Here is a 12,920-nt window from a genome sequence, read left to right on the forward strand (position 1 = left end):
AGCTAAATTGATTAGGTCAAGGTTCATTGAAAAACCTTGGAAGGTGGAGAGCAATTGAGGAGGACAAACAACATAGCCCTTGTGTACATGTGCTTAAGCACCACGTATACACATTCATGTACAAATATAGACAAGTACACATGCATACAGGCGCACACTTACTTACACACACACACACACACACACACACATGCACACTCCTGATTATATCACTACTGGCATGGCTTTGGAAAAATTGCTTAGTCGTTGGCCTTTCAATTTCTTTTTGAATGAAATGGTTATACAGTATTGATGTAAATTTGGTACGGAATAGACACCCACCCAGGTAAATATATATATATATATATATATATATTATTTTTTTTTTCTTATAGAGGGGTTCTTACATATAGCTCCAGCTAGCCTGAAACTCATTATGTAGACCAGGCTGGCCTTGAGCTTACAGACACCCACCTGCCTCTGCTTCCAGCTAGAGAGCAACTGCAGCATACCTTACACTTACTTAAATTTAAAGCGGTTTAGTGAGAAGACAGCATAAAAAGTTGAGAAACAGACCTGAACACACATGGTGAGTTGATTATTTTTTAAAGATTTTTTTTCTATTTTTTTATTATGCGTATTTTTGTATGTCTGTGTGTCGAGGGCCACAGAGTCCAAAAGACGGTGTCAGGACCTCTGAGTTGGAGTGACAGGTGGCTGTGAGCTGCCTGACATGAGTGCTGGGAGAGGACTGAAGCAGACTCCTTTTAGTAAATAGTGCTTGCACAAATGGACTTCTATGTGTTAAAAAAAAAAATTAGACCCTTGGACCGAGGAGATGGCCTAATGGGCAGAGCACTTTCTGTGCAAGCGCAGATACCTGAATTTGGGGTCCCGGTATCCACATAAAAATCCCAGGGGCTCAGTGCTGGTCACCCAGCTTGGTCAATCCAGTAAAGTTTGCCCATTAAGAGACCCTGTCTCAAAAGCTGAGATGGAGAATAACTGAAGAAGACACCTCAGGGTCAACCACTGGTCTCCACACACACTTACAGTGATGAGGACACTGACACACACTTACGAAACACAGACACACACAGCTCGGTTCATGCTTAACATCAGAAAATGATATTAACTGAAAATATGTCATAGTTTTAGATTTATAAAACAACTATTAAAAATGGTAGACCAATTTAGAGAAACTTTGGGGATGTTGGCTTAAGGAAACGTTTCTTTGACAGGATTCATAAGGCACATCCATTAAAAGAATTAAGACACATTTCTGATAAGAAAATGGAAGTGTCAGCTGCAGAATGAAATGAAGCATTTCTGATACGGGTTAATTCCCTTATCATGGCTGTCTCCCCAAGCTGTGGCACAAAGTGAATGAGTGATTACCGACTCTCTTGCCCAGGCAGAACACACTTTCCAGAAGGTCGCTCTCGGGTCTGTCATTATTAACACCATTGCTCACAGCCGTGGTTCTAATCACCATCTTGCTGTGAAGGAGGCCTGGGGAGAAGGCTGAGTGAGGTAGGAGCCAGCAAGCCCAAGCCCTAAGTTTCAGTCTCAGGGTAGGGGAGGTATGAAAGAAAAAAGCAGCGGAAAGTCTGCTCCTGGTAATGGGGGTGGGGCATCCAGCCTCAACAGCAAACCACATAAATTCATCTGTTACTTCTCCCTAACAGTGCTCAATGCTTTCCTCAAATTGTTTCCTAGAAAGACCCCTGCAGGGTTCCGGGGCACCAGAGGTCACGGGGTCAACAGCAGGCGGTCTGTGGTTTCAAAGGTCCTTGCATGGGATTTGGCTTTCCCTCTCTTTCTAGCTTCCCAGTCCCCAGGACTTCCTTCTAGGTTTGTTCTGGAAGCCAGGGTGGCTCTTGGTTTTTGTGCCTTGGGGCTGCAGGCTCACGTCTGGGATTGATTTTGTCTTGATACTTGGCCTCTGCTTTGCTTTCTGACACCTGGCTGTGTAGCTCCTGCTCCTTAGACCTGGTGATCTATTTCCCTACCTTGTTGTTTCCGGTTTGCCGTGCCTGGCAGTCTCCTAGTGAGCACTGATCTTATCTGTCCCCAAGGTTCACAAGCAATAATACCATAGCAAGTAACTGGTAGGAGTGTTTCTTGTGGGTCTGTCCTCATCTTCCAAGCGTGCCACCGCACCCTCCTGTGGCTGGCTCAGCGAGAGGGTGCCCGCTTCTCCCGTGCCCTGCTTGAGATATACAGGTGTGTGTGAACAGTCTGTGTGCCGCTTCCGAGGCACGGCCACGTGGGGTAGGATGCAGCAAAAGCTGCCCTTAATAGGGCAGCACGTTTCCACTTCAGACAGAAAGAGAATCTGAAAGATTGTTGTTTTCACACTGGGTCTGTCTTTGCAACCCTGGCGGACCTTGAACTCATGGTCCCCTTGCTTTAGCCTCTTAGCTGCTGGATTACAGGTGTCCACCAATTCCTGGGGGAGAATCTGGAAGATCCCAAAAGAGAACATAAAGAATGTATTTGTGAGCTCGGTGCACGAGGCAAGCAGAGTCTTGGTGCTTTTAAAGTGCTAGCCTGCACCAGCCAGCCTTGCCTTTTAGAGTGGGTTAGCTGAAACGAGCTTAAAACTCATAAGGTTCTGAGAAATTCGCCTGCTGACCGGTCCTGCCCTCCCCCACCCCCGGTAGCCAACTGTTTTACTGCAGCTGTCCGAGGCTTGGAAATGTTAAAGAAAGGTTTATCAAATTCACCCAATTAGTGAGAGAACTTAGAACAGAAGCCCCTGTTTCTTGACTATAAATTCTGTCCTTGCTTCCAGCTGTCTTTTATTCTAATGACAGGATTGGATTCCCCCTGAAAACCTATGGATGACAGACATAGCGGTTATTTCCTGCAAGGGAAAGGAAACACAAACTCCTTGTCAGTGACAGTGGACTTTGGGGGTAACAGTTCAAATGTAGCACCTTCTTTGCCCCTGTTTCCACACATTGGTTTTGGCCACCTAAGCCTCTTGCTCTGAGCTGGGGCAGGCGGGCGGGGCAGGCAGCTCCTTCTCCCCCTTCTTTTTCTCTTCACAGCTGCAAAGTTCAGAGAGTTGAACCGCAGTGCTTGAGTTCAGCGCTCTCCGCCACAGTCAACCTCTGTTGTAAATTTTCCTCCCGGAACACGTGACGATGCATTTCTTGACTATATATCCCAAGGACAGCAGCCGGGCTGTCAGAGTGCAGAGCCTGACACAGAAGAAAAACATCCCCGCTTTCAGCCATTTAGGAGTTCCACGCTTGGGACAAACTGTCAGCCTTTGGTAAGTTAGCAAGACTCCTTCTCTTCAGAGACATGCAAGGGGGATAGTTCTAACTATTAATAGAGAAAGTGCTCCAGCTTTCTTCTTCTTCTTATAAGGAAACTTGGCTTTGAAAGTTTGAAGGTTTTGAAACAAAATACAAAGTTTGCTTCTGCCCTGCTGGTTAAAACATGCCTTTCAAATTTTAAGGTTTTTCCCCTCTATGAATCCTTATATCGTATATAATGTTGAAAGTATAGAACTAATGCATATCTGAAATGCAAATGAAGTCTGCATATCTATCTATCTATCTATCTATCTATCTATCTATCTATCCATCTATCTTTCAGCCATCTCTTCTGTGTCTTTCTAGCTGGTGAAGGTTTTTCTCACTTTTCCTCCATTCTCTCGCTTGATTTCTCTTACTTGCTCCAAGCTCTCAGAGTCAATCCCTGTTACTTGTCTGGAGAGACTCCTTCTAACTCTGCGAACCCTGTGCTTGCCTTCTGCCAGCACTGTGGACCCACACGTACGGTCTAACTTGTGGCTTTACCTCTCCAGACCCCGGCTGTGTGAGCGGCGTTTCAATGCTGAGGATGGAACCCCTGAACAGCACGCACCCCAGTGCCGCAGCGTCCAGCAGCCCCCTCGGTTCCCACGTGCCTGGCAACAGCGGCGGTAATGGCAATGAATACTTCTATATTTTGGTCGTTATGTCCTTCTATGGCGTTTTCTTGATTGGAATCATGCTGGGCTACATGAAATCCAAGAGGCGGGAGAAGAAGTCCAGCCTCCTGCTGCTGTACAAAGATGAGGAGAGGCTATGGGGGGAGGCCATGAAGCCGCTGCCTATGATGTCCGGCCTGAGGTCAGCGCAGGTGCCCATGATGCTGAATATGCTCCAAGAGAGTATGGCGCCTGCGCTGTCCTGCACCCTCTGCTCTATGGAAGGGGACAGTGTGAGCTCTGAGTCCTCCTCTCCGGATGTGCACCTCACCATCCAGGAGGAAGGGGCTGATGATGAGCTGGAGGAGACCTCCGAGACGCCTCTCAATGAAAGCAGCGAAGGGTCGTCAGAAAACATTCATCAGAATTCCTAGCATCCCCTGGCCTCCATAAGCCACGCTTGACAGAGGAAAGACATTTGCCAAGTGCCTGGTTTCACTTTTGCTCTGCAGCTGCCACTTTGAACAGACTGTGGGCAAGCCCCCAGCGTGGGGGAGGGAGAGACAGGCTCGGCCGGAGTCCTCGAGGTTCCTGTGGTTCCGACTCATCACTGAAAAGCTCCCAGAGACGTCCAGCATGACCATTAATCTGGGGCCTGGGTGTTGGGGTGCCTGTTCAACATCTGGCTGAATAATGTGTTGTTTTTTTTCACTGGATGCCCTGAGTAATTTCTGCAGCATCTATCTGTCTGTGCCCAGGGCTGACAACTGCCCAGGGCAGGCTGAAGGACTAGTTTTGATTTGCTAATTTGCCTAGAGCTTTGTTCTTCTAGATCTAATTGGCTGTAAGTACCTTTATTTTGTGCCTGTGGCATTTGGTCACAGACAGTTCCATCTTCCTTCTGGAGGTGGGAGAAAGCTGAAGACAGAACCCAGATTGGTTGCACAGTGGGAGGAGAGAAGGCAATGCCGGAGGTGGAAGCTATGACCTGTTCCGAGCTTTTGTCTCGCCTGTGAGCTTGCACTCTGACTTGTGGCTGTACAGCATTGCAGGTGGGCATGGCTTTCTTTGTCAGTGAGCTTCCTGAGAACCAAGCCTACTTTCAGGATGGCGGTTCAGGGGGTCCTCCTGACCTTTACAGACTGGGTAATGGTGGGGTTACACAAGGCCAAATCATTGATGGGTCTGTTAGAGCTCTTTTTTATTTTTTCCCCAGCCTAGTTTTCTGAGGCCAGAGAGAACACATGCAGGCCTCATAATGTGGGGTTTTGTCACGTAGCTGAGACCTAAAAGGGCTACTCAGGCAAGATAGCACAGAGCTGGGGTTCAAGCACTGCACTCCCCTGTCTGATTCCTGACGCTCATTTACTGTGTGGTCCTGGGTATGTCATCATGAGGCTCTTTGCCTTCATGAGGCTCCTGAGGCTGTGCAGCCCCAGGGGGCTGGGAGGACATCTTTAGACTTTGTACTGTGTGATAAATCCTCCTCCACGGACTGGTGTGAGGAAGTTTGGACCAAGTATTTCCCCTTTGGCCGCTTAGTCTGGAGAAAGATGTGTTGACTTAAAGGCACAGTTGGAGACTCTGGAGACGTGTAACTGGGGAATTTGGGGCCGATCGGCAGCTAGCCTTACTGTAGCTTTCCCAGGATGAGGCCGAAGAGGCAGACAGCAGTTTCCTTTGCAGAATTCTGTGGATGGGAGGGTGTTAACACTCCCAGCTGAGGGAAAGAGAAGTCTAAAAGGAGGTGCTCAGGGCCGCTTACCAGTGCTCCTGGAAGTCCTGTGGGCCAGAGCCTTGCAACTGTTCTTTTGCCCCCTGAAGACCAGAAGGAAGCAGAAAACCTCCAAAACGTCAAGTTTGCCTCTAGTGAGAAACTTTTTTAAGTTTTATTTATCTTAACTCTCCCCAGATTGGAGATGAAGCACTTACTACTGGTTCCTATGTGGGGTTAACAGTGTAGGAGCTGGGTTTTTCAATCAGTTTTGAATCAGAGGTAGTGTTCATTTACGTTGGAAGTGGAAAGGGGCCCTCTGTTCACTTTAAGATCCAAAGTGTGGAGCGCCTCCAAAGGGGACCGTTTAAGTTGAAAGAAGCCAAGTTAAGTTTGGCCTCTTGCCTGGAATCACTTGAATTCTGAAACTTTACTGCGACAGACATGTGCGTTGTCACATTTTCCATTGCTTAATTCTGGTGCGGTGCGAGTCTGTCTGCGCCTGTAACAAAGGGATGTATATACTTCCAATATACTGAGTTGTAGACAGTTGTCTTTTGTATTTAACGCTTTGTAATTTTCACAATATTTTTTAATTTAAATAAACACATTTATCCCGGAGAGACTCACATCTGTCTGATCTTTTCACATACATACAATTTCTAGTCTCTAGGCTATTGCAAGCCATTGCTGCGTTCTATTGATCTCCGGAGTCAGCCTTCCGCAAAGGCACATCTTTTGCCACGGGGTGTGTACCAAGTGTCATTCCCATCCTTGGATCTACTTTGTAGGGATTGGAAAACAAGCTGAGCATGGTCTTACATCACCTTCTGCAAAGGTCCGGGAGCTTTTGGACACGAATGTGAGTGGCTTGGCGGGTGCTGTTAAGTCTCTCCAAATTTGGTTGTGAGAAAACATTTGATTTGCACGCTGTCTTGGCACACGTCATCCACATGTGTGGCCCAAGCAATCCTGGCTTCGTGGGCAGGGGTGTTGCCATGTGAACAACCAGCACAGACTTATGAACGCAATCAGATGCGAAGTCCACAGCTGGAGTTCTGTTTCACACTCTCCTCCCCAAGAAAAATTTCCAGGTCTTGCCGTTTCTCTGTCTTGAAGGCTGAGACATGGCCAGCCTGGCAGCCTGAGCAGCCTCTCCTTTAAAAGTTTATTTGCACAGTCAGAAGCGCTAAAGAATAATGAACAAAACCTGTGACCCATTTTCAAACCAAGCAGACAAGGGGGAAATCTTTCTTGTATGCCCGTCTGTTTCTTGTGAGCTTTTCTTTCTTTCTTTCTTTTTTTTTTTTCCTATTTCAAGTAAATGTTTCCATAGGTTTGCAAACAGTTACCTAAAAAGGATTGACCTAGTAATGGAGCAAGGAAGCCTGGATCCTTCTGGAGTAATGTGCAAGGATCCCAATCTACCAGCCAATAACATTGATAAGCAACATGGAGAGATTATAATAGAAGAAAATATTTTTTTTTTAATTTTTTTTTTTACCCCAGCTTCTAGTCATTCTTGGTAAGGAAGTAGTTAAGAAAACTTTTTTGTTAGCATGAGTGGACGAAGAGGGAATTCTAAACTCTAATTGTCCTAAAAATATGCAGAGTACACTGTGTCGTTTTAATGGAATATTTGTTTTCTTTAAAAGAAAAAAAAATAGAACTTCTAAGCAGAACCTAGGGCCCAAGGGGTTTGGTCTGTGTGGATTTACTCATGCATGTGAAAAACTGAGAAGGGAATTTGGCCCTGTGCACCTCAGATATTAGAAACATATTTCAGAAGCACATGAATGGTGCAGGATGAGGTAAACGGATCATCCTGCTGGCTCCATGCTGTTCTAATTACACCTTTGTACGTCAGAGTCAAACAGATGCACTGCAGAGGAAGAGATTTCTTTCAGGGATGGAATCATGGGATCAGAACTACCGGGAAGGGCTGAAGTTGAGCCAAAGGTTGAGTACTTTTGGCTCGATATGCTGGTTGGAACGTGGACCCCACAATGCATTGGGAGCTATGATTGCAGGGTTTGTGGCAAACCTGTTCAGTCATGGCTCAACTGAAGGAAGATTATCTCTCATCCTGTAAAATGGTGCTCTAACCCTAGACGTTGTGGGACAGGTAGAATATTCATCTTATAACGCAATTTAAACTCCATGTTTAAACATAGCATACTTTTGTTCCCTACTGTAAAGTATGGAACAAAGCTGCTGAAGAAAACTGCAGGATCAAGGATGGGAGCAGAGGTTAGGGGCGGGGCAGACATTTGACCAGCTGCAGGGCGGTAGGGGGTGGTGGTTTAGGCTAGGGCTGGATTGCAGCGGGACCCCATGTTGAGGAGGCTGGTAGATGCTCAGCTTTGTCATGTCTGCTTTCTAGCCTTACTTGCTACTGCATGCTTTGGAGCTCTAGGGAAGCTCTCCAACCCCTCTGACTCCTCTCTTTCAACACAAGGACAACACACTGGGCCTGCTCCTTGGGAAGCTATCATGAAAGGAGTAGTGAGCTGCCGAGGAACGCCCAGCGCCGTGTGAAACCAAAGCCAACACAACTTCCATCTTCCTTTAAAACGGTGTCCTGGGCACGCATCTGCAAATAGTGTCATAGCAACGTCCTCTTCTGGGGTTGCTTTTCTCAGGAGACTGCAATACTCAGAAGAAGGATATAATTTGCCAGAGGAGAAGGGTCAGAAGAGAGAAAAACCAGTGTTAAATCCTGCCTTCCTCTCTCTCTGAAATGTCGCCTCCCACACAGGAAGGAACAGTTTGGGATGTGCACTGTTACCATGGAAACAAGCAGCCAAGGTCACTTGACTGAAGGAGCCTGTGGCCCGAGGGTGCTGGCTCGTTGTAGCTGCTTTTTGAAGTTGAAGCTCGGCCTTTGCCTCAGCACATGAACTTGGGCCTTCCTATTGCAGGTCATGGTCAGAGAAAGGGGGCAGGGACTGTATTCCTCCTTTTTTCCCTCCACCATCCAGGCCTTTCTTCTTGTACTGTCTGTGTGCTCCTTGCAGTGTGGGGCTGAGAGCCTGTTCTCTTATCCTTGAGTCTTTATTTTCTTATTTTGTTACGAAATGCTTCACATTCATAATCCCTGTTCCTCTCTTTGATTTTCAGCCACTGTTCAGTCTTTACTAGACCTATTTCTCTCCCCCCCCCGCTCCCCCTCCCGTATCTCTCCTTCCCTCATTTGCTCTCTTGCTTCTTGTCATTACCCAAAAGAAACAAAGGTGATAGTAAGTACAGTTCTCAGTGAAGGGCACGATGCCTCTCCGGCACTTATGCTATGCCATGTGTGCACTTAATCTAGTCTGTAGACTAACACGCTACACCAGGTGCTGGGAACCTGGTATAACCCTCTGCCTGGTCTCCAAAGACATCAGAGTATGTGTATCAGTGATTTCTAATGCAATCAACTCTGTGTTTGGTTAATGTCTAAAACTGAAGGGGAATTTCTCTATGCAGGGGGGCTCTGGCTCTAAGATGTGAAAAACATGTATCCACTTTGTGTCTTCGAATGGTCTGCCCAGACCGTGGTATAGTTAAATGGATAAGATGGATCTAGTGTTTATCACTTTTCTTTGTGGTGGGCATTTTCACTTTGTTTATATCCTTCAATCTTCCCAAGAAAACTGTGAAGTGGGCCTATATTTTTTCACTTCTGTAGTGTGTGTGTGTGTGTGTGTGTGTGTGTGTGTGCGCGTGTGCGTGTGTGTGCGTGTGTGTGTGTGTGCGCGTATGTGTGTGTGTGTGTATGTGTGTGTGTGTGTATGTGTGTGTGTGTGTAGGTGTGTGTGTGTGTGTGTGTGTGTGTGTGTGTGTATGTGTGTGTATGTGTGTGTGTGTGTGTGTGTGTGTGTGTGTGTACATTCTTTGGAGCCATTCTTTCCTTCTACCATGTGGTATCAAAGATCAGACTCAGGTTACCATGTTTCAAAGCAGGTGTCTTTAACAACTGAGCCATCTCGTATAAGTGGCTGTGCGGCTAGTTATATGTTAACTTGAAACAAGCTAGAGTCCTTTTAGAAGAGAGAAAGAACCTCAATTGAGAAAGTACCACCACCAGACTGACCTACATGCAAGCCTGCGGTGCATTTCCTTAATTGATAATATGGGTCCAGGTCACTGGAGAGTGCCATTCTTGGGCTGGCAACCTTGCATGCTCTAAGAAAGCTAGCCGAGGAAGCCACAGGACTAACCTGGTAAGCAGCATTTCTCCATGGCCTCTGCATCACTTCCTGCTTTGAGTTTCTGCCCTGACTTCTCTGGATGATGGACTACACATTGTAAGATGAAATAACCCCTTTCTCTTCCGAGTTGCCTTTGGTCGTGGTGGTTTATGGCGGCAATAGAAAGCTAACTGGGGCAATACTTAAGGAGATCCCATGCTTGTTCATGTAATGAGTGGCAGGTCTGATAGGAAAACCTGGAATTCTTCCAGTCAGTGGGAATCAGAGAGCAAGAGACATCAAATCCAGTCCTGCCCTAGACATTAGGTGGCTCTGTGACATTGCATATGTTGGCATCTTCTCACTGGTAAAATGAATATGGTAGCTTTTTCTCTACCCTCAGAACAGTGTCAGGACTATGGATAAAGCATAGTTATGTATAAAACATCATTCACTGACTTTTTAATAACTTTCTTCGGGAGATGCTTTCAGGTGTGGGTGATGGGTGGAGGCTCAGCCCTGGACTGAGGTTTCAGATGCTGCAGGAACCAGCAGGCACATGACTAACCATTCTTTTACATGTGTAGCTCCGATATAGAAGCAGTCAGTTATCCTTCATTTTATCTCTTTAACACTGGGGAGAAGCATGCTAGACAATGGGTGTATAATGATAAAAGCTCAGTCTCTGTTGGAATGTGTCCTTCTGCATGATGAATTGTAGAAGGCAGATAAATCAGGAGTCCGCTGGGAGGATCGAGGAGTGCGTGAACTGCACTGGAAAGGTGCACAGAGACCGGGAAGTCAAAATATGGAGGTGTTGAAGTAAATGAGATGGAGCAACCGTTTGAATGTTAGAGAAGAAGAGAGAGGGTAGGATGGAAAGTGATGGCAAGGTTTTCGTTTTGCATAATTCAGAATGGAAGCTCAGATAATAAAGTTGTTTGGAGCCCCAGCCCCCTCTGTGCTGCTGTGATGGGGTACCATCATTGCTAAGGAACAGAAATTAATTTCTAGAGGCTGGGGAATCCACAATCAATAGACTGGCATTTGGCAGGGACCTTGTTGTTGTGTAGAAGGCATTGTCAGGCAATAAAACATGAGGGGAGGTGGGGGAGGGGAACCAAACACCTCATTTGTAAGTGTAATTCCTGAGATGCTGACCTTAGCCTACCAAGGAGATGCTCCCTTGAATACCCCACAAACGCCCCACCTCATCATATGGTTTCAGGGACAACTGAATTTAATCATGAAGGAGACCATCCCATCCCAGGGAGAAAGTGCTGCAGGGGGTTTGCTGTGGTGGAAGTTTTGAACTGGAGATGTTGACATGACATCCAGAAGGGTTTTAGAAAATAAGTATGGGAACTTTTTTGCAAGAAGCTAGAGAAAGAGAGAGAAAGAGAAAGAAGGGGGAAGAGAGAGAGAGAGAGAAAGAGAGAAAGAGAGAGAGAGAGAGAGAGGAGGTTTGGAGTTGTGGGTGGAAATACAGGCACGTGAAACCTTACACATGGCTGAAATAGCCAAGGGTGAGCGGGAACAGAGGGGAAGAGAGGGCAAAGTGCTATCCTTCAGGGACCAGCTCGTTCTCGGGGGTTGCCAAAGGAAGGAGAGTAAAAGCAGGAGCAGTTAAAAAGTTGAACAGGATGGCAGCCTGCCCAGGCACCAAATAAGTAGAGATTTTCCAGAAGGGAGATATGGCTGGCTAGCCACGGAAGGATGCAGAGACGATGCTGACCTGAGGATTCGCAGGTAGTCAGTACAAACAGGGATTCTGGAAGTGGTGCAGATAGCACAGCACCGAGGAAGAACCCGTATGAAGGGATGGTTAACTAAGTCTTTCTGGAAAGTTTGACTTCTCCACAATGTTGGGCTATCATTTGGAAGTGTGAGCTCAAACAAACTCTTTAACCCCTACATTGCTTTTGCCAGCATATTTTATCACTGTGTCAGTAAAGGGAAGTAGGATAATGGGACTGTGAAGTCAGAATTGCTGGTCAAGGGCTCGCCTTGCAAGCCGGAGAGCACGAGTCCAATCCTCAAGATCCATGTGCAGTAGAGTGTGCTTGTAAAGATCTCAACACCGAGGAGACAGAGATGGGTAATTCCTGCAGATAGATGCCCAGCCAGCACAGACCACTTAATGAGTTACAGCCATTAAGCGCTCTTGTAAAAAAATAAAATTAAATTAAAAAAAGGAGTATAAGTAGGCTGAGTCTGAGTTTTAGTGGCTAAGGTTGTCCTCTGGACTCCATGAAGGAATAGTCACCCATGAACACATAAGCACACATGCACATGCAAAATTGCTCTCTTTCTCATTCCTGTTACGGACTCTGGTATGAAGCTGAGCTGCAGTTTCTGGGGTGGTGGTTGTTTACTGCCTAAAAAAGCTGCACACTGCACAGCTGCGATGTCCTCTCTGCCATCCAACCCGGTGAGGCTGGAAATTGACATGGACAGAAGACCAAGCCCACAAATTTGAGACATGGTCCCCAGCTCAACCGGAGATGTTATAAATAGCCTTGAACTTTATGTGTGGCCAGTGGACTCTTATTGAGGGGCTGTTTTTGTGCTTCTAGTCTTTTTGTTTGTTTGTTTGTTTGTTTTTTGAAGCAGGGACTCAAGTCCAGGCTGGCTTTGAATTCTGTATGTAGCTGAGGATGACATTGAGGATGATCTTCCTGACTATGCCTTTGAAATGCTAAGTTATAAACAAGTGCCAGCATACCTGGCTCCAGCTCTGTGTGTGTGTGTGTGTGTGTGTGTGTGTATGTGCGTGAGAAAGGCATGTATATATGAATATAGGTATATATGTGAATATAGGTATATATGTGAATATAGGTATATATATGAATATAAGGTATATATATACATATAATATATGAATGTATGTGTGAAAGATATATATATATATATATATATATATGAATTTGTGTGTGTGTATGTGTGTGTAGGCCAGACGTCAACCTCAGTAGTCTTTCCTCAGGAACTGTCCATTTTGCTTTGTTTTTTGAGAAAGGATTTTCATTGGGATCCACAGCTCACAGATGAGGCTGGGCCAAGTGGCCTGTGAGGTCCAAGGGTCCATGTGCCTCCACCTGCCCAGCACTGGGTTTGTCGAATGTGCCAC

At 46.2% G+C, this 12,920-nt stretch overlaps 1 protein-coding gene across 1 annotated transcript; it reads left to right on the forward strand.

Moving 5' to 3' along the window:
- The first annotated feature begins 3,056 nt into the window (after positions 1 to 3,056).
- Kcne4 (potassium voltage-gated channel subfamily E regulatory subunit 4) lies at positions 3,057 to 6,242 on the forward strand. The gene is made up of 2 exons (XM_021662683.2): positions 3,057 to 3,262; positions 3,803 to 6,242. The coding sequence occupies exon 2, from the start codon at positions 3,829 to 3,831 to the stop codon at positions 4,339 to 4,341; it is 513 nt and encodes a 170-aa protein (XP_021518358.1). The 5' UTR covers positions 3,057 to 3,262; positions 3,803 to 3,828; the 3' UTR covers positions 4,342 to 6,242.
- The last annotated feature ends 6,678 nt before the right edge of the window (positions 6,243 to 12,920 follow it).

Source organism: Meriones unguiculatus, chromosome 15 (genome assembly GCF_030254825.1).
Source record: "Meriones unguiculatus strain TT.TT164.6M chromosome 15, Bangor_MerUng_6.1, whole genome shotgun sequence".
NCBI classification, from domain to species: Eukaryota; Metazoa; Chordata; class Mammalia; order Rodentia; family Muridae; genus Meriones; species Meriones unguiculatus.